Source organism: Lathamus discolor, chromosome 9 (genome assembly GCF_037157495.1).
Source record: "Lathamus discolor isolate bLatDis1 chromosome 9, bLatDis1.hap1, whole genome shotgun sequence".
In the NCBI taxonomy this organism is placed as follows: domain Eukaryota; kingdom Metazoa; phylum Chordata; class Aves; order Psittaciformes; family Psittacidae; genus Lathamus; species Lathamus discolor.
Window position 1 is genome coordinate 14,774,550 of NC_088892.1, and position 22,068 is coordinate 14,796,617.

General features: G+C 39.5%; 1 protein-coding gene across 1 annotated transcript in view; it reads right to left on the reverse strand.

The window, feature by feature from the left end:
* Positions 1-22,068, reverse strand: part of TENM1 (teneurin transmembrane protein 1) — a 321,456-nt gene that overhangs the window by 97,179 nt on the left and 202,209 nt on the right. The window contains exon 12 of the mRNA XM_065689244.1: positions 20,678-20,878. Coding sequence (XP_065545316.1) covers positions 20,678-20,878 — 201 coding nt within the window. The remainder of the gene's footprint in view (positions 1-20,677; positions 20,879-22,068) is intronic.

A 22,068-nucleotide genomic window follows, 5' to 3' on the forward strand; every position in this document is an offset into this window, starting at 1 on the left:
TAAAAAGGTTCCGTGTAGTTTGAATTTATTTAGAATAATTAGTGTCAAGAGACAGAATTTGCTTGTTATTCTGCAATTAACCTGCCACAGAAATGTTTCCTCCTTCTTCCTCTCGGAAAGCAGCTGATAGCACTCCAAGTGTAAGCCAAATAATCGTGTCTGCTCTGATTTCAAATGTCAGTGTTACATATTTAGTTGTGGCAAGATTTTTCCCTTGACAGATTTTAAACAATGATCATTTATATCCTAGAAGTATTGTATATAAACATTCTTCAAAGCATTTGTAGTGACAAATGCTGTCACTGCACAGACCAAGAAAAGTTTCTAAAGTTTAAATTGAAATCTTATCAATTCCAATCATTTTACCACAAAGGAAAAAGCAGCACAGAAACAGACATTGCAGATGTGCTGGGCTCTGTCTCGAGTTAGAGTCTTGCCTTTATTTTTGCTAACAGCCAGGGTGATGGCAGAGTGCAATCAAAAGAATCAGTGGGTGACAAACTGGAAGAGCATGGTCAAACTAAAAATTACCTTCAGAAGCAGAAGGCATGGTAAAGAACGCAATATAAAATTCCATAAAAGCAACTGTGAAGTACTGTCCTGAGGAAGTCAAAAAAAGCCATATAAAAACAATTTTATTACTCAGACTGTGACTTGTTTTATACTGGAGTACAAGCTAAACACAATTATTGGATGATATTCCTGCAAGAGAGTCTGTAAGACAAGGAAAGAGAGTGCTCTGCTGTATTCAAATGAAAACCTGTGCTGAGCCTAGGGCATTATCCCTTAAGAAAGACTTGATTGCTGCCTACTAATCATGTATTAATCTAATGCTTCATGCCTTGGACTGCCTGCCTGCAGGTACTGGGAAGGATTTTTTCCCCCTTGCTGCATAATTTGGCTTGGCTTTTTTGTTTTGTTACTTGATTGTTCCTTGGAAACCTGGGAGAACCCCCAGAGGACTACATGGGGGACTTGCTCTGTCATTTTAATGGTACTGAAATGGCCCAAATACTTGCTCCTACGATCAGGATGCAAATCCCACCAGATCTGGGACCACAAAAGAACCACCCCCAGGCCAGACTGTCAGAGGGCCACTGGTATTATTTTAACCTATGTTTATAGCTTGGCACATGGACTAACTCCTGAGAATTAAACCTAACAAATTACCTGCTACTTCAAGGATTTAGGCTGCTAGAAGGATGCCTTTGATCTCTCCTGATCTCCCTCCAGTTCATTATAATTACTGCTTTTGCTATTTTAATGTAAGTGGCAAAGATTGTTAAAGGGATTTTAAGAAATATTCTGTAGTTTACACTAAGCTGGGGTAAATGGAGATTTTTTTTTTGACTCTTCTGGATTGAGTGTCTGCTACATAGTTGTTTTGCAGCTGTGTGACTGGCTTAGTTTAACTGACACCAAAACTTCAGGGAATATTATGAGCATCAGTATGCAGAAGTGACAATGTAGGCTGGAATGACTGAAGTGGGGAAACAGCAATGCACAGAGTTTCCGATCGTATCAGCAGCTCCCACCACTTCCCCATCTGTAAATCAATCAAAGAAACAGCTGTGAAAAATCTCGAACACACTCCCACACGTGGCATGCATGCCTGCCTCACCTCTGCCAGCAGAGTCTGATCGCAACAAACTCATCTTCCAAACAAGCAAAAGAAACAGCACAGAGCCGAGGGCAATGTAGGCACATCCCTTCCACAGGCACATGGATCTTGCACATACTCCTATTTACAACCCCAACATTAAACAGACCTTGAAATGTTTGAAAGTATCCCATCATTTTCCCCATGTTTCACACAAATTTAAATGATATTTAAACTCCTAAATTCAATCAGATTAATAAAACAGAAACACAAGATTTCCTATCATAAAAAACGTATCCTAGGCCAGTCAGTATACAGCCTTCCCACAAAGCTCCTTTTTAAAAATTCTATACTCCCACATAAGATCATACATAGCCAAACAATTTTTCCTTCATTTTTGCCTGTTGAAATACAGTGGCTTCCTCTACCCCAACCACAGTCTTGGAAAGATGACACAGAAGGACAAGTTCTGGATCACAAACTGGCTCTATGTGGTAGGAAACATTAGGTTAGTTGTCCTGTACCCAGTTATTCAGTTTTCATACCTTGTTTCTGCCAGCACGTCAGGGCCCAGTAACCAGATACTGGTAACTGAGTAAAAATCATCACAAAAAAAAAACCAAAAACGTGTGTCAAACCTGTTTCAGCAAAGGAATGCTGGACGATCTTACCTAGCTTTTGCCTTTCCTTCTAGTAATGCATTTTTTCCCCCACATATTTAATCTCAGTCTTCTTTGAACCAAAACAGATCAAATTCTGTAAGCATCTGATACAGTGAAACCTGCCTTCTTAGTTTGGACCAGACACTTTCCTCAGTCAGGCTAGTAGACCTGCTCCTCGGTAGTTTATGGTCACTGAGACCAAACTTGAGATTTACATTTGTTTGGGTGATTTAATATGAGGCTTCAGAAATGCCGTTTACCATGATAATGTATTCTTCTGCCATGCAAATCCAAGATTCTCCCCAGACTTCTCACACAAAGCAAGGGAAATCATGCCTAACGTCATCCTATTAATGCTGTGGTAGAACCTGCAGCTTTAATCCACAGCTAATTCAAACAAATTAGATTTAAAAAAGCATTATCAGTTCAGGCTGTCCTCTTTTTAAACGCAGAACAATTTCTTAGCTCCTCCTGTAGATAACCAAATACAGAAATATCAGCATAGCAGGGAGCCACATTAACATTTGTGTTTGTATTGAGAGGCTGAGTTTTCATGGCAGACTAGAAAAGATGAGATACTCGACTGAATGGACAGTGACTGAATGCAATGGGAAACAATACAATAACCTGAAATAGGTAAAGAGTTTCAAACAAAGCTGATGTGGTAAAAATTCAGACAGCACTGAAGTCAGATACCAAGCCAGACATCATGCAACTGTTCTGCTCAATGCAGCATCTGCCTCCTTCCATAGGTGATGGTCCTACGTGATTCAGAAGCACACCAAAATGCACAGTCAATGGGCCAGCACAATGCAGCAAGGGCTTTGAGCTTTGAAGCAGCTGATACATCCAAAGACTTCTGTTCCTTCTGACTAAAACAGCTATAATTCCACTCTCCCTCCTCTCCATCCACCTCCTGTCTCTCTGGTCCCTGCCTGGAGCTTATCATCTGAAACTGGTGAGCTGATTCAGATCATGAAAACGGCAGATAATTATTCACTTTACTTTTCTGGGTTAATACCTGACAGTTTGCTGAGCTAAATCAGCCCACCGAAGGATCAAAGCAGCAATACAGGCAGGGCAAGGGAGGAGAGGCAGATCACAGCCTGGATGGGGACTGTCCTGCTGAGGAGCTACACGCTGTGCTGGTGTCTAACTACAAAGGACAAGAGCAAGGAGGAGGTGACAGGAGGTACGGTTTGGAATAGCTGACTTGGGGATATTACATCACAAGCGTTTTGCTGTGCTGTTACAATAATTGTCAATCATTCTCACAATGTACAGTGCACCTCACACAATTCGTCAACAATGTTGGTGTTCAGGGTTGTAGGCTAACATAAAACCAACCTCTTCTCTCCCACTGCTCTTTGTTTATTGGGATATCCACCCACTCAACTTGCCTGCCTGAGCTCTAGGCAGATCTTGGGGAGGAGCATGGTGCGTTGAAGGATGGTCTACAGTGAAGAGACCAGACCCTCACATTGCATGGATGGTGTGAATGTGTGTGAATGGTGTGAATTTTCATGGCTCCCACAAAACCAACAGAGTCACCCTAATTCACAGTAATTCATGGCTCTGTTTCAGTTTTTGTATCTGTACCCTTTGCAATCAAAACAAGGTTCTCCGAGTATAGGGCTGCAAAGTTAATTTCCTTATCTAAAAAAAGCTCAGCAGTGCAGACCTGCTGCGAGGAATGTGCTGGCACATTGCTGGGAGCTGGCCTCAACCAACCCCTGCAGTTTCTTTAATGAAATACAATCTTTATCAAATCTAAAATTCAGAGTCCTTAGACTTAAACCAATTAATAAATAAGAGACTTAAAAAATGTTCAACTCAGTCTAGAATTTTCACTGACATGTCCTTAATTTTGAATGCCCATTAATTTCCTTGGAAGAAGGTAAATGTGAGCTGTGAACCATTATTTGTACATATTCTTGAGAAGGAGACCAATATGTTGATCATTCCTGAGCTAATCTAAAAAGCATTAAAAATTCACTCCACAGTCTTCATTTTAATTACCAAAGTCAACAATGAGCTCTTTCAAATATGTTTTATAATAAGTTTCTACTTATGTGATACAAAAGGGGAAATTAAAGCTAAATATTTTATAATTTGTAATGATAAGGGAAGATTTGAATGTTAATTCAACATGTTTCAGAAATAACTGTTAGAAAATCAGGCAAAGACCAAAAAACTATATGTAAATAAAAGTGGTCAAATACTTCCTATAAAAACACTTTCATTTCATTTTCCTTCACATTCAGTGGTGAGTCTTGTTCTGCAGACAGTCTAAACCTTAGGTATCATATTAATACTTTTGCTATCCGTTTTTTAATAACTGGTTTTCCATAAAGATTAGAAATTAGTCTATCTTGACTTTTGCCGAATAAGGTTAACTGCTAGAGGCAGCAAAAAATCACCTATCTAGGACTAATAAAGAAAGGTTTTTTTTTTTTCAATTTAAATATACATTGCATTTAATAAGCTTGCATGATAATTTTAACAATGTTCCTGAGCTTTTTAAATTACCTTCCCGCTGTGTCCTGGAGACAACGATGTTCTAGCTTTCATTTTCAGAAACTGACTTTATTACTATGATCTTTTACACCAGGAAAAAATTTCCAAAAATTTAAAGTTTTAAGAGTTTCAAAAGTACTTGAGGTATTTCTTTTTTTTCCCCAGTAAAACCTAATTGAAAGTTGTCCCCCCGGAGAATGCTACCTGAGAGAATGCACTGTAGAGGTTTAACATCGATACCAAAATTTTACAATGCTGTAGGAGAAGAGATTTTATTTTTATGGTACAGCTTATATGATTTGCCTAATTTAAATAAACTCCTTTGGCAATCTGGATGTTATAACTGCATCCAATCTAGGCTTCTCCAACAGCATCACAGTACACTGGTTAGGTGTACAATTTTTTACATTCTTGGACAACCACAGCTATGCCAACAAAACATCAAGCTATGAACAGATTTTCTATAAAGGCAACACAGGACTATTACACAGGCTATGCCAGCATTCAGTTGCACCTGCTCTTCAAGCCCGAAATCAAAGGGACTTGGAAGTGTCTACAAAACATTGTTTTTGAAGTCTTTGGCTGTCAGCTGCAGGGTTTCCTCTGGTAAACAGAAATCAGGTTCTTGTGCGGAAAAGGAAGAAAAGATGCATTCCCTAACAACTGCTGCTACATCTTCTCCCATCCTTCACAACACCAAGGAAATCTTGAAGGGAAAATGTCACAGAACTTTAGGTGAAATTTGGTGCAATCAAAAATAAATCGATATGATTTACTGTTTGGCAAAACCAACAATAACTGCCTCTATTGCTCTACTCTCAGAATACTAAAATAACAGGGAGTTCTGACACGTATCTCATGTTATCTCATGTAGCTCGGTTTACCTGTTTTAATGTAGACAGAAAACAGAGCTGTAAAAGACTTCACACGATCATCTCTTAATTGTTTCAAATTAAATCATACCTGGCATGCCTTAGAAGCTCCCAACAACAGAGAACCTACAACAGGACTAGGTAATCCATACCATCACTAGACCATCTTCACAGACAAATACTCTTTTCATCTAAAATTCTCTTGCTGCAATACTACTTGTCCTTCTCCCCACACATCGTGCACTTACATCTGACAATGAAATATATTAAGGTCATCTCACAATACCACAACTATTTGTGGGTTTGAGCAGTTTGCGCTGTTTGTGTGAATGAACTCAAAACACTTCAATGTTAACTACACGAACACTGCAAAAGTTGCATTGAACTTATTCTCACATATACCTCCAAAATCACTTCCAAAGACTTTGCTCTTGCGGAGTAGGACTTGGTGGCCCATCCCAACAAAAGACACAAAGTGTAAGATTCATCTCACCCAACATGAGACATTAGTGTCTGAAATAGTTTTCTATTACAGTCTGTTATCTGACTAGAATGTTTAAATTTATTCAGCTGTTGATATTTATCGTTCCTGACACTATCATGAAGCAAGAGAGCGTAATAACCATTTAAAGCTATGTCAAGCAGAAGAGGAATCATTTTGGAAAATCAAGAAGAGAGGTCCTACTCCAAATCATATTTGCCCTAATTTCTGGCTCTGAATGATGTTAGAGAGGCTCATAAGATATTACAACTATTTACAGTTTACCATGCATTACACAACCACATGGACAGTCCTTAAACTCCTAAAATATAATTCTTCTCTTACAACTTGTTTATATCTCCTATTACTCGGCCTCCTATTAAGTACCCCTTTTCCTATTGATTACATGACTGATACAGTTTCCTATTTTCTCTTCAATAGATCTATTGGTTTTACTATGAAATAAATGGGCGCTTGCAGTAAATAAGATTTTGGGTGGTCTCACTGACAACTAAAAAATAGCACAGCTGAAATCAATCCAGCTGAATAAAGGACAGATCCTGGCGCTCCTCCTCATGTTATCCCAGGAGGTGTCCTACCAGGAGGCAATGAGGCATTTCATGAGGTCAGGTCTTCTCTAGAGAGACAAGAGTTGCAAAGAAGTAGTACTGAATAGTTGGTATTTCCAGAAAAAAACATAAGGGGCAATCTAAACCCCACACAGCCCTGACTATAACTTGGGATAATTCAGACAGAATTACCACACAATGATAAACTACTTCTACCAAAGGCAAAACATCTCCAAAACTCCATTCGCCAAACATTGTTCATCGTAAACCTTTCTAGTGTAAGATGTACGCAAAAAGCTTTCCTGATGTGTTGTCTCACAGATATGTAACTACCTTCCTTATCTTCTTACCACAGGCCACAGCATGCAAAATAAAACCACTGGAATTAAAATGCCACATCCTCTCTTTGTTGCTCAGAATGTTTCACCATCAATCTAGTGATGGTTTTAATTGCTTTCTGGAAATAATCCTACCATCATCGCATTGAACTTATTTCTGATGCATTAAGCACTATAAATTCCTCCTCTGACTTCTAGTACGAAGGCTGCCATTAATGCTATTGTGACTCTCAAAGTATACAAATGTATACAAATGTAACTGCATTTTTTCAGAAAACTGTAACATAGCTTGTGATTATGCTATACCTATTTGAAAGAAACTTTTCCAAACTCAATTTGCTGGAAAATTTGTGTAGAAAAATTATCAGTGGACAGAGAGGTCCAAAGGGAAATAGAGCAGAGGTAGGTGAAACAACAGAATAATTTTTTCCTTTCCTTAGATTTTTATCACACTTTTTTTTTTCAGCTTTATTTTTGTTCCGATGAAGAGTATTTTCTTCCTGATCCAAATCCAATTTGTATATATAAAAACCCTCACCCTTTATCGATTTTGCTCTGGTTCAAAATGCTATTTTTACCGTGCAAAAATCTAATCAATACAGCCTGCAGAATCTGGACTGGTAATGGTAAACATACTAACAGAGATTTCATTTCAGGCACCTGAAGCTCTGAAAGTGGATACCACTGAAAGGGATTACTCATTCGCCACTGGGTATATCTCTGTTTACCCAGCTCTGCTACTGGTGCAAAGCAAAATACAATGACACTGTGCTTGCCACACAGGGGACTTCAGCTATAGAACCCATCTCTTTCTCAGAGCTGATACAGGTTGGCAGGTCGGACGAGGCCTTTGTGGGAAACCTTTAAAATAAATGAGCAGAAGTAATAATGGCAAAGAAGATTAGACTGACACAAAGGTGAGGAGAACCTTTCGTATTCTGACCAGCACATTTTTAAATACTGTTTCTCAAGTAAACGTGGAGTTTCCTGTCAAATTTGGTCCTGTTTTATAATTTGTCTCCACTGTTTGATTTCAAGTTACATGTGTTGTAAAGCACTGAGATTACAGTTGTCACTGGAGATTCATACTCTGACTAACAAGCTCTTATATCCTTCATAATACACTGAAAAGGAAATGCCATGCAATGTCTACCTTGTTGGATATTTTATTTGATCAGGAGACTAGTAAGAAAACAGTCCAGAACAATCTATCATGAGCAGTAATGAGCGAGATGAAAGCTATGAAAGCTATTACAGCTATGGCCTTGTATTCACTCATAGAGGGGAAAATGCAGTCCACAATTCCTTGGGCTGAAAAGCCTGTTGTGTAGGAAAAATGGGAAACTTGTTGAGTAAGTGGTAGGCCATAAGATTTAGAAAAAGCATGAGGCCTATGAAAACTATGAGAAACATGGAGAGCAACCAAATGGTTTTGCAGAGAAAAAGGAAACAGGCAAAGAGATGACTCAGTGGTACATTATAAGGCATTCATAAGCTGTCTCACAGGTACAGCCTGAACTAATAAAGCATCCAAAGAAAATAATGTTTTGAGACACTTCTTTTCGGCAAAGTTTCACCAGATTGCCTGAGTGGATCAGTATACATCTTTACATAAGTACTAAACCTTTCATGATACATAGAAGTACTATTATTAACACTGACTAGGGCTCTGCTTGGAGCATAACAATTTCCACAATTATTTAATTAGTAGATTTGATTAGTAATATTCAGTAAAGAAGTAATGATTTATTTAAGCACCATTTGCAAAGAGAAGACACCATCTTTAATTCTCTGGCTTACAGGATGACTGTTGAATATGGGTCCACTCAAAAATTGCTCCCCCAGTCCCGTGCACTGTATGTTAGATGTGCCTGCTGACTTCAGTAATGAAGATGTATTTTACTTACCTTATCATCTAAGGGCTCAAAATGCTGAAAAGGTGGGCACTGGTACCGCTTCTCAACATCACAGGAATACCTATTCAGATTCACCTGTGTAAAAGTAGTGGTAGCCTGAAAGTGGCACAGATGCCACCGTTGCCCGAATCAGACACCGAGCTGGCACTCAGAAAGAAAGGGGAGAGTGACCTGCAGAATCGACACCAACACACCGGGACTGGATGCTTTTAAAAGGACATACTCCAATTTTTATATTCTTTTTCTTTTCTGTCAGTGAAGAGCCAAACTACATGGACAGACAGAAACAGTGGATCATCTAAACACGAGTTTTAGGAACTCATGTTTTGGATGGTTGGATGCCCAGCCATCAATTTGTATCGCAGTAAAGACTAATATGAGTTCTAAGTAACACCTCAGGTTCACAATCAAAACCAAGATCCGTTGAAGAAGCTGGCCTTGTTTCCTCCGTTTTTAGCATAATTAAACAGTTTCTTGGACAAACTCAAGAGCCAGGCATAACACGTTCTTGCAGAAAAGCAAGGAGAGCAGCCTCAATTAGCAGAAGTCACACAGTGCACAGTGACTGACTATGAATACTGCTTACATGGACAAGGAGCAAACAGTTGTGTGTTCATTGCTGTGTTTGTGAAGATAAGTACAGAGAGAGACGAAGCAGCTTCCAGTAAATAAACCGTAACTTCCTCTGTGTCAGCAGCGCAAACAGAAATAGCAACATGCATCTGGCAACTGCTGCTGAAGCAAAGATGCAGCTCATGACTTGCAGTTTTCCTGCACCAGGGAGAAGCAGCACTTTGGGCACACAACCCTGGGCTTTAAGTGAGCACTGCTATCACCTCCCCAGTGTCCCTGGTACAACTGCAATAAAGCTTTGTAGATTTTAAGAAGCGCATGAGTGTCCTTTATTATTTTGCTCATTCCCTTCCATGCTGCTGACATTTTTTTACTAACTCATCATTTCTCCCTGGTCCCTCTTGCCCATGCAAACTCTGCTTTGCTGAGGCAGTTCTGTTATTCCCAGGACACACTGCCCCATTACACAGTGCTCAAAGATACAGCCACAGCTGGGCTGGCCCCTTTCTTAAAGGTGTTTTTGTAGCAAATGCATGGGTGACCAGAACAGAAAAATACAGATGTGCCATGTGAAGAGTCAGCTTTCTGCAGTCCATCAAAAAATGATTTTGGATCACAAGGTGATCAATATGATTTTAACAATCTGTTTATAAAATAGCCATGGCTTCCTAAACTGAAGAGTGACATGCAGAAAGATGCGCTGCAGCTAAAATACACAAGGAGTTTTTGCTTTAACAGAATTGAAATATTCTGGTATAATTACCATAAATTTAGTTTTATTTAAAAAATATTGCTTGAGACTAAATATTTAAGCAAAAGTCCTTAAGGAGACCAGAGAACAGGAATTCCTTAGATGTCTACATATATTACCCTTGCAACAATCTACACAATCAAAAAACTTAAAAATACAATATAGAGGACAAAAGAAAGTTCCCCTGATTTTGACTTTTCTCATAGCAAGTCCCTATTTTCAGAAGTTAAACTTCATAGACTCTGCTGCATAAGCATATTGAAATGATAGCTATTTTTGTAGAACACTTACCATGACAATACACCCCCCCCCCCCCCACTTTATAAATACCTGCTTTTCAGAGACTGATGCAACACATTTTGCACAATAGGTGTTCTGAAATTCATGAAGGACAAAGCCTCTAGTTCTTTTAGCGCTTTTTTGTACTTCTGCACTATCAATTCCCATTTGTACTTTTCCAGCTGTGTGGAAGGGAAGCTCCCACCTAACACAAGAAGCGCTCTTTAAATGCTCATGGTATGGGTAACTTGTCAGAGTTTCATCAGTGGACTTAGCTGGCAATTAAAAGTTGAAGGTTTTGTATCTCACTACTGTTCTGTTGTCCATTTAGGCTGTTTTTTCCACTTCATCACAAGATCCGCTACACCAGCAGAACCTTCCCACAACTTTTCTACTTTAGAGACCTCTTTTATAAAGGGCTCTTCTGGAGTACAAGCCTTTCATATTCAGAATATCCATCTTAGTATTTTATTGGACACGGGATGTTCACAAAAGTCCTTTCCACACTATATCCTGTTAGTTGTTTTACTATGGTTCTTTAACACTGTCTAGATTGACTACTGTGCAGGCAATAACGCTGAGATGCAAAAAGGAATGCAGGCACTTAACTACAACTTTAAATGTCTAAATCCAAAAGTTAGACCTTTAAAGTCTTTGTTCAGATTACCTAACGCTGAGGTGCTTGAACCACTTTGGCACCTGAATTCCTCCTAAAATACCACTTATTTGCCAGGGTTTGCTACTAGATAATCACCCAACTGAGGCTGTAACAGCTTTATGTTAAATTCTCTATTTTCAGTCTGCATGATTTTACATGAGTGTTGCCTAAGGATCCTAATGAGCATTACTCTCAAAACAGATCTTCTGGAGCTGGCCTAGCAGAAAACACCTTGCAGTGGATGGTTCCTGGACACAATAGATTCCCCATAGAGACATGATTCCCTGCACAGAGAGAGGGAACTCCTTGTTAGCTACCTAGAAGGTAATATGAACAGGACCATACTGCTGTCAACAGCAATTTTGGTATCCTGTTCCTGGATAAGAGAAGAGCTGTTGGGATAGAAGCATCCAGAATTGGGTCTGTGGATTCCATCCAGTGGAATAAGTAATACATTCTGACAAAGATTTACAAAAGCTGACTTAAGCAAATTAAGTTTACGTTTGAATGAGGGATATTTCCAATAATTGCTGAATGAGGTGCAGACAGCAATAGATTAAGAAACCTAATTTTCAGGAAGAAAAAGGGAAGGAAAGAGCCATTATTTTTGGCATAGCTGCAAAATAAGCAGCAATCAGTTGAAAAACATCTAAAGTTTCCTCATTGTATATCTCATACCCTTGACTTATCCTATTTCTTAAATCAATACATGACTACATCAGGTATTTCTGGTTCCCTCTAGACTGACTTCAACATGCAGGAGAATTAATTTTTATTGGAGTACTTCTTCACTGCCTTAAATTTCTCATGTTTTAAATTCTCCAGCAACACATATTAAGTATTTCAATCTTTGACTACCAAGTTTTTAATAGAAATCTTGCTCACCCAATATCTTTTTGCAAACTCTTGCAGCTCTACAGGAGATACAAATCAAACTAGTCACACATCGGCTTTTTTTCCCCAATGAAATATAGAGTAGTAAGAACAGTCTTTCTACAATGTCAGACAATGTACAGCAGGGGAAACCTCAATCATCCTTTTAATTAGCAGAGCGGTAATAGTCAAAGCTCCTCACAAATTAAAGGAAGAGGACAGTTAGATGAAATTAAGTCCATCAGTTCTTCAGAACAAAACAATAAAGGATGGTTATAGTGTAATTAAAAAGTTCTTGAGATTTGTCTACAACAGGGAGTAGAGTAGAAGTACCGACATGAACAGTGCAGTCTATAGAAAACACGACAGGTTACATCACGCATTGAGGAAATTTCAGGGCTATTTTCACTACTGCGAGCTGTTTGTAGTGAATATCCTTGTACTTAGCAAATGAGAATGATTGACACCCATACACTGCAATTTGCTAAACCTGAAGAGTTTTCTGATTGTTATGAAATGGTTTCACCTAATTATTTTTCAAGTAGCAGTTTTTGATGTTTAGCTTTGAAACCAATTTGAGATGTCTTGAACTATATTAATATACTATATTATGCCTTCATTTCTTTCTAAAGCACTTTAAAAAATGCACATTTCTAATGATTTTTAAATTACTCTACTCTGCACATATCAATTTACAACAATTACAACATTTTGCATATTCCAAAGCACTTCAGTTTTAAAGAGGTTTTATGCTTTGCAAGATGCTATGCCTAAGGAAGAGGCTGCTGATCCATTTTTACCCTTTGTAAAATTACCACCCATCTTGCTAGAGAGAGCTTGACCAAAAATAGATATGCTAAATATATACCATCTCCATATAATCATTTTAGGATGAATGTTTTTGTGACTAAGAACTGCCAGTATTCTTTTCCCAATCATAATTAGGTTGCTTCAATGGTATAAATGGATTCAGTGGAATTATGACAAATGTCCTGAAGTAAGGAGGACAGAAACTGACCTACTTTGGCTGAATAGAGTCTAGAGAAATGAATACAGGACAGGATGTCAGAGGCATCAGCTCTGTCACAGATTCTATTACTTTTCAGTCTATAATATTTTAGGCATAGTGCTGCAATTAATTAGTGACTCAGGGCTGGATTCTCACCTGAAACACTGGGATTGCACTGGCACCCCTACAGTTATACAAATTTATGCTAGCTAAGACTCCAGCCCACCAAACAACCCTGGCATCCATTTTCTCTTCTCACTCCCTTAATCTAAAGGCTCCATGTTAAAGGTGTCAATCTGAGAACAGATGAGGTTTTTTTGTTCAGTCTGTTGATGCTGCACCTTCAATTAGCCAGAGCTTCCTTTCTATCTGACAGTAGTAGTCAGTACTCACAAGTTTGATTTTTGTCTTTCTGAACAGCACTGCCTATGTGCCTCAAAGGGAGATGACTCATTAACATCAAGGGATTTTGGATGACAGCCTATAAATAAAGCAACAAAGATCCACAGACAGTAAACAGAAAGTTGACTATACTGAAGCCCTGGTGGCATTAAAATAGTGTACTATCAGTCTTCCATCCTACTGTATTATTTTGTCATGTATGCAGTAAATCAACCCATACTGCACAGGTCAACTGAGTCATATGTTGAATATGTCTGAAGAATAGATTTTCACATACAATCATAACTGGATTCAGTATGCTGTAAAGGTGCTGAGACTGAAATATTCCAAGGATGACTTTTCCCAGCACAGGTAGGTTTCACAGAAAATATTTTATAATCAGTCTCACTTGGAACTAAGTATGAAATTCCTATTCCCTATTCACATCTTTTAGAGAAGGGGGACACTAAATGAGAAATGGAACCTAATCTCCTGTGCATTTCTCCTGGGCACGTCCACTGTCAGATGGCTGAACTGATAACAGCCAAAGATCTTTGGGCATTTTCTGCGTGACTTGCCAAAGGATGACTGAAGTAGTAAAACACTAAAATTAAATGAGCAAAATGATAAACAAGACAGGAAGGAATCAATTCAAACACACAATACTCACATTTATATTGTGAGCATTATAATGGGCTTTTGGTTTTCAGTGCTTTACATCAAGAGAAGCATTTGTTATTCTACAAACTAACAATTAGAAAAATTCACTTGTTCTTTTGACAGAATGAGATAAAGCCTTTACAATGTCTGGAGTTGACCTCTTTGCTGTATGGTAGGTGTGACTGTTGGGGTCAATCTCTTGGACAATGTGGAATTTGAACTTTAACAGTGCTGTTAAGTCTTTGGGAATCAAAATGGTGAAAAGAGACAGCTCTCCTTGGAGAGGTCTGTGGACCTCTGCCTGAGATCAACTTAGTTTGGTCCTTAGCTAGGCCTCCCTTACCTTTAAGTAAAAGCATGCACAACTCTCCTTATTCCTTCTACAGTCCAAAGTGAAGACTGCAGAAAGTAGGATGGATGACTTTTCCAGGAACAGTTGACTAAACCAAAGAAATAAAGTTACTGTAGAAGACACTGAATCTCTGCGTATATTTCAACGCAGATTACAACACAGGTAAAGGCAGCAAGAAATGCCCACTCAGACCAGCTGAAAGATTTCATTACATTACTTGAATAATGACTGCAGCACTGATCCTTGCAACTGGAATTATAACAGCAGTGTCCAAGGCAGAGCATTTGGAAGAATTCAGCTGGAATAACTCTGTGCTGCTTCTCTATAAATTTCTGACACTGATATATTTTTGAAGCAGTGAAAGCCATAGTTTGTTTTTGACCTTCAGGGTACAAGCCAGTTGGCAAATTGGCAGAACAGGCTAATCCATCTCCCTCATGGCAAATACACATCAGCGTATAATCATACAGAACAATTAAAGGGCTGTGATGTTGTCCATAAATAAACCAAATCTTAGCTACAGATAGGTGATTTTTTTCCTCCTGATGTCATATATGGCTGTAGAAAGGACACCTGCCAATGATATTTTGATTGGTGTAGCTAAAGATCTGTCAATGTTTTCATAGTGAAGTTCAGCTGATGCTGCCTAAATAAGGCAAAAGAATCAGAAGTGTGTTATCTTTCTGTTTAAACATTAGCTGATATGAAGAGCCTTTACAAATAGGTGCATAAGTAGCAAGGCAAAGCCTTAATGAAAATCGTGTCATCTTTGGGACAGGTGCATTGAAACCTAGTTTACAAAAGAAAATGGCCTCAGCAAGTTTGCTGATGACACAAAACTGGGAGGAGTGGCTGACACACCAGAGGACTGTGCTGCCATTCAGCGAGACCTGGACAGGCTGGAGAGTTGGGCGGGGAGAAACTTGATGAAATTTAACAAGGGCAAGTGTAGAGTCTTGCATCTGGGGAAGAACAGCCCCATGTACCAGTACAGGTTGGGGGTTGACCTGCTGGAAAGTAGTGAAGGGGAAAGGGACCCGGGGGTCCTGGTGGATAGGAGGATGACCATGAGCCAGCAATGTGCTCTTGTGGCCAAGAAGGCAAATGGCATCTTTAGGGTGCATTAGAAAGGGAGTGGTTAGTAGGTCAAGAGAGGTTCTCCTCCCCCTCTACTCAGCCTTGGTGAGGCCGCATCTGGAATATTGCGTCCAGTTCTGGGCCCCTCTGTTCAAGAAGGACAGGGAATTGCTTGAAGGAGTCCAGCGCAGAGCCACAAAGATGATTAAGGGAGTGGAACATCTCCCTTATGAGGAGAGGCTGAGGGAGCTGGGTCTCTTTAGCTTGGAGAAGAGGAGACTGAGGGGTGACCTCATCAATGTTTACAAATATGTAAAGGGTGGGTGTCAGGATGATGGAGCTAGGCTTTTTTCAGTGATATCCAGTGATAGGACAAGGGGCAATGGGTGTAAACTGGAGCATAGGAAGTTCCACGTTAACATCAGGAAGAGCTTCTTTACTGTAAGAGTGACAGAGCACTGGAACAGGTTGCCCAGGGGGGTTGTGGAGTCTCCTACACTGGAGATATTCAAGGCCCGCCTGGACAAGTTCCTGTGTGATGTACTGTAGGTTACCCTGCTCTTGCAGGGGGGTTGGACTAGATGATCTTTTGAGGTCCCTTCCAACCCTTGGGATTCTGTGATTCTGTGGCTTTTCATGGAAGGTCAATACTGTAGGGTAGAAAGAGGCCAAATATGTCTAAGAAATATCCAGCTAAGAATATTGAAAAGATGGATCTTAACAGAGCTGCATGTAAAGCCTACATGGGTTGTATCCTACAAGTAGCGTAGGATTAGCAGTACTAAATGTCTGAACAGCTTTCAAGCTGCTGAGCTGCCCTTACTGAGGACCAATTCACCATGATGAAAATACATCCTGACAGCTGTTTTGGAGTTCTGTAACAGGATTTCCTGGACCTCAAGAGATGGCAACTGGCCATGAAGAATGTTGGATCTAGGAGTATCTGGAGGTTGTGCATCAAGATTGTTTTTTGGCAGTCCCCAGGTCAGAACAGACACTATGCTGGACATCTGTTAAGTTAATTAGCCAAAATTGGCTTGGGAAGTGTGAACTGTAACAGTGTTGCGGCTCTGTTTCTTCCGGTCTTGAAAATACTTTGGGAATCAAAGCAGTACAAAGAAAGAGAGCAGGTCTATGCTACACCGGAGAAGGATTCTGGCCTCAGGCCTCTGGTGAAAACAGGTTCTTGAAGCACTCCAGAATTACCACTCTTTTTGGCCAGAAGCTGGTGTAATGGCCACATCAGAAAGGGCTGTCAATGATTTTGGCAGCAAGCACCTGCTCTCCTGGTAACACGGCTGCTAACAGTATGGTTTGTAGCAATGCTACAAAGGTGCCTGATGGCCAACTAATCCTCCTACAGAGTAGATGCTCAAGCTGATACATCATGCAGGACAGTTTAACTACAGCAGTAAGTCAGACGGACTCTGGACTGGGGATATGGTAGTTAATTCATTGCCACACAGACTCTCTTCAAAGACAGAAGACTAATCCTAAACTCTGAACACATGCTAGGGCTGCCCTACTTATACCAGCCTTTTGTGGTACAGATATTTTCTGTTGAATTAGTCTGTTCTATTGAATAAATTAATTCCTTAGGAACATATATAAGGCCTAAAGAAAAGGAAGAGCTCTTCAGAAAAAACATTGCAAAAGTTCAATGGACAATCTGAAATATTTAGCTGCTGACCCCAAAAGGGGGATAATGCTAGAATTCCTGTTCTTATATGGAAGCTTCTGAGAAGGACTCTGCAATACTTAGGTGCATCACAGCTATGGCCTCCTCATTTTGACAGTCCCTTTAGAAGCCATGCCCCATGGGAGGGCAAGACTAGAAATAAATATAATTCACTGTTACCCTGTGCTTTTGTGCATGTGCTTCCTCAAATATTTATACATCACATTTCACCTTTCTAAACTATCCCTTTCTCACCAAGCAATTAATTCAGTCATGTCACAGTTCAGTGTTTATTTTATCCAAACACTCTGTACATGCAATTTCACTTTGAATCTGATCTGAATAGTCTGGTAGATTAGAAAAAGACATTGTCTTTAGTACAGTAACTATGCAGAAGAGCAAGTATATACAAGACCAAGTAACTGCTTGAATGATCAGGCCATACACTCTCAGCAAAATGGCATTTAAGCGTGAAAAATGAAACCGGTTTCATGAGAAACACAGGAAAGATGAGTTACTTAATGTGAGGGTGCCTTCTTCTGTCTTTCTTTGACCTTTGACTATTTAAGCTTGGAATTTCAGTGTTCCCTTGATGCATTTTTTGTTTTTATGAAGCAACAGGAAAAGAAAAACGCGAACTTTCTGTGGTCAGTCATACTTCCCTAAAGGTGAGCTCCAAACCTAAGAAATACATAGTTTTTTTCTGCCAATACTCTTTTTTGTGGAGGTGGCAATAGGGACAGAGAGAAAGAGGAAAAGGGGAATGCAGAGAGAGAGGTGTGTGTATGTAGTAATATGAGAAGAAAATGGATTTAAAGTATTGGCTCCTTTCATGAATGTTAAGAACAAAAAGTATAAAGAATTTGACAGTCTTTTACCCCAAAGAAAGGAAGGCAACTGTAAGACTGTGAGAAGAACTGAGAAATTCTCAGTTTAGAAATGAGAATTTCTAGAACTAAACAGAAATTCTGAGTGACAAATACAAACTGAAGGATGATTACTTTTTTTTTTTCTGGAAATGTCCTAGAGAAAAACCAAACGGCAGGAACACCATGGATTTTTCCAGCCTCAAAAATCCATTAATGAGTCCAGATCTTAGGCTGGGGCTCCAAACACTGGCAGTCCTTCAGGTACAAGTCACACAGTCACCCATCATCTCTGCTCCTCCATTTTCACACTAATTTCTGCCTTTCCCCCTAAATGGAATTTCTTGCTGTTTAAAGAGCTAGAGATAGGCAGGCAGGGGAAGGTACCAGAGAGATGGCTTGTGCTTTTCCAGGTGGGCCACAGTGTATCTAGGCCAACATACTTGGGAACATTCTGGAACCTCTGCTATTTCTCCCTATTAAAGTACACCATGCTATATTAATTTCTATTTAGGAAAAACCTAAAATAATTTGTCCTTTTATTTTGAAAGTATTAGGAACTTACTGGAGAATGCAGAAATCATGAGGACAGAGTCTATATTCTTCAAGCTGATGCATAAAGGCGAATTTTCACACAAACTGACAATGATGCAGTTCAGTGACAGCAGTGAAGTGCAGGGGTTTGAGGCAGGCTGAGAGACTGGTCTATCAGTTACAAAGCTTTCCTTGTCTGACTCCAGATGAGCAATCTGCGGTTTACCCTTACTATCCTCTTCATGGCACAGAACCTCATGATTTTTTCCATCTGCATATGACAGCTTGTTTATTCTGACCTTGTTACTCATCTTATGTTTTCTTACTTATCTGATGTTTTCCTTCCTCAGTAAAATCAAGCTTTACTTCCAGCATGCATAGCTATCACTGATTCTAGGAAGAAAGTCTCAAGTGCAAATGTACACCTATGCTTTAGCCTAAGACTCACTGTACTGCCAGAAAAAACCTGAATCTAGATTAACACCCATGAAGAAAGATATACTGGAACTGAGAAATCTGAAGTATCTAGTTATAGAGAGAAATGCCTGTTGGTGGCTGTAAAAGCATCCTTTAATAATTCAGAAGACAGTAGGGATGAAGAGAGGTGTTCTTCCTATTAGTTCATGAAGGTAAGGAGAAACCTTATCTTTCTTCTAAAAGCTAATCAAAACAGCTTAGAGGTGAGACAAACATAACCATGATCCTAGCACATCAGATACAAAAACCTCTTCAGTGCAGTTACTTATTCCCTTAATGTCTAATTACCCCATGCAGCTGACACAACAGACCTATTGGAGATCATCTCTTTTTAAGCTGCAACAACATGGTACTAAAACAGAGCTAGTTTGCATATTTTGTGAGTAAAAAAATAGTACATAGCTAGCACATTTCCTAATTATTTTCTTCATTAATAGAAGCACTTATAACCTTCAGGGAATATTTTTAACACATAATAAAATACATGGTAAAAATGCAAGCAACTGGGCTTCTGCTGAAAGCCAAAAAAAGTCAAGTCTTTCAAAGCAGATCTCATATCTGACAGTGTCAGACTGAAATTACATGCATGAATTTTGGAGTGCAGAATGAATGCAGGGTCTCTGCAACAAACACTTAAAATAATTATTAGGTTAATATTTTGTTGTTTAACAAGTTATCATGGCGGGGGACATTTCATGAGTCCCAACTTAAGATCATAACCACACACTTTAGAGATCTGAATTTGAAATTTATACTGTGCCAAGTGTTCTTTTGAATGATGATTTCTAAGGAAAATTGGTGACTTGGACCACTGGTTGTATTCCACAGTATTCAGCAAATCTGTCACTTGCATCTGTTCTGTACTGGGATGTGCCACTTATCATCCAAGATTCTGGTTTTGTCAGCTTTATGGGGGAAAAAAAGTAGTAGTACGTAGATTAGTAATGACATGCTCCATTACAGAGTAAAATGTCCAGAGTGCATTCATTTCAAGAAAACGAAACGTGAATGTAAAAAGCACATAGGAAATCCATTTCAACTCTTAATCAAATTCAGCGGGATCAAACCTTGATGGTCCTCTAAGAAAGAAAAAGAGTTTTTATCTTGGCATGACAGAACAGATGTTCATTTTTGTTTAAAGATTTTTTGACAGAGCCTTCTTATCATCAGCCACTGCATTTAGACTTGGGCTTTTTTATATCCTCCCAGTCTCAGAGCTGTGGACTCCCTCCTTGCATGAACCTGATAAGTGCTCAGCATTTCAGGCAAGAGTCATGCTTAACTCCACTCTACACCAGGAGGAACTTGCAGTCTTGCAAGTGTACTGTTCTCGCTGTCACGCCACCAGGCAGTCAACGTTCTTGTCACAGACAGCCTGTCCATCCTTGTCAACAGAAGGCCAGTTCCTGACAAGCCCATTAAGTGCCATGCCACAGCACCCCTGGTTCACCCCATCTTGTTCCAGAAAATCATACTAGCCCAGGAATAGCAACTACTTTCATGTCTCAAACAGAAAGCACAGGCATTATTGAAAAGCTAACATCTCCAGCATACCTGTGGAACAGTCTGAACCCGTCCACTGCGGTTCACAGCTGCAGAGTCCTGCATCCAGGAGGAATGTCCCATGCCCTGAGCACTGCTCCTGGCACACAGGAAGGGACGTCTCACAGTTCACACCGCCCCAGCCTGTGGAGCAGTGACATTCCCCTTGAACGCACACACCGTGGCCGGAGCACATAGGATCCAAGCAGTCCTCTGGAAAGCAGGAAATACACAATTTGGAGCATAAAACTCACACCTTTACAGTGGTTTCCTAGTGAAATGCAAACATCAGGGATTCAGATTACTTTAGTGACCTTCGTGCAAACACCCAAACTGAAATGATGATAATAAATACATGCTAAAAACAGTCTATGCTAACGTGTGCAAAAGTGTAAGTCAAAACCAAGAAAAAAAAGCCAGCATGTATACTGTTAGAGATCTACATGATTCCCTTGTCAAGGATATTGTCTTATTTTTAGAACACAGATTCCCATGACAGATCTATTGGTCCAAGTCAGTGAAGCTTGTGCTTCAGGAGCAGGGCTGGGAAAGAACTGAGACAATTAATAATTACTTCTACAATTGTGCATTGTGTTTCCATTTGAGTACTTGTGCTCTGTGTTTTATCTGTACCTGGGAAAAGAGGGATTTATTCTTTCATCTTCCTGTGGAAAGCTACCTCTACAGCTGAAAATTTGATACAAGAAAAGTGGCCATCTACTAACCCTGAGTAGCAAATCTCTGACTGAATGCTTGCTGTAAAAAAACCCATTTTATACAGTCATAAAAAGCATGCACTGGGCAATTGCAGATAATGAACGGATTCATAAAAGTCATAAAGTACTGATGAACAGTTTGCAAACAAAGAGCTAAATTTGCTCTCAATTTGGATGACACTATTCCGAGCAAAAAATTCAGATGCTCTGTAGAAGAATTTAAATCAGCTGGTTAGTTCTTTATAATCAGCACATTCCTTCATAAAGCTGCAGCATTTCTATAACAAGACAGATTTTAAGCAGAACACAGCCTGCCTTCTCCAGGGGCTGCAGGAAGACTGCAGAGTTGAAAGGGATTTGTGGGGTCCGAGCCCAGGAAACAATTAGTCAAAAGCCTATTCATGTTAGAACAAGCTTCAGACTAACATTAAAGAGGCCCTTGGAAAGTTTTGCATGTATTTCTCAAGTATCAGCACAAGTACTGTTTCAATAATTAAACTGTAAACTTAGCAAACAGTATTCTGTGCTACAGGAAGGAAGAGATGCTCTGCTAAATACTTCAGACATAGAGATTAACAGCCTCCGGTTTATGGGACCTTTCGACCCAAGGATAAATCTTTTTAAAAGATTTATCTTTTGAGCTTCTGTGCCACCAATTCAAGATCTTATTTCAAGATTTATGTTGTA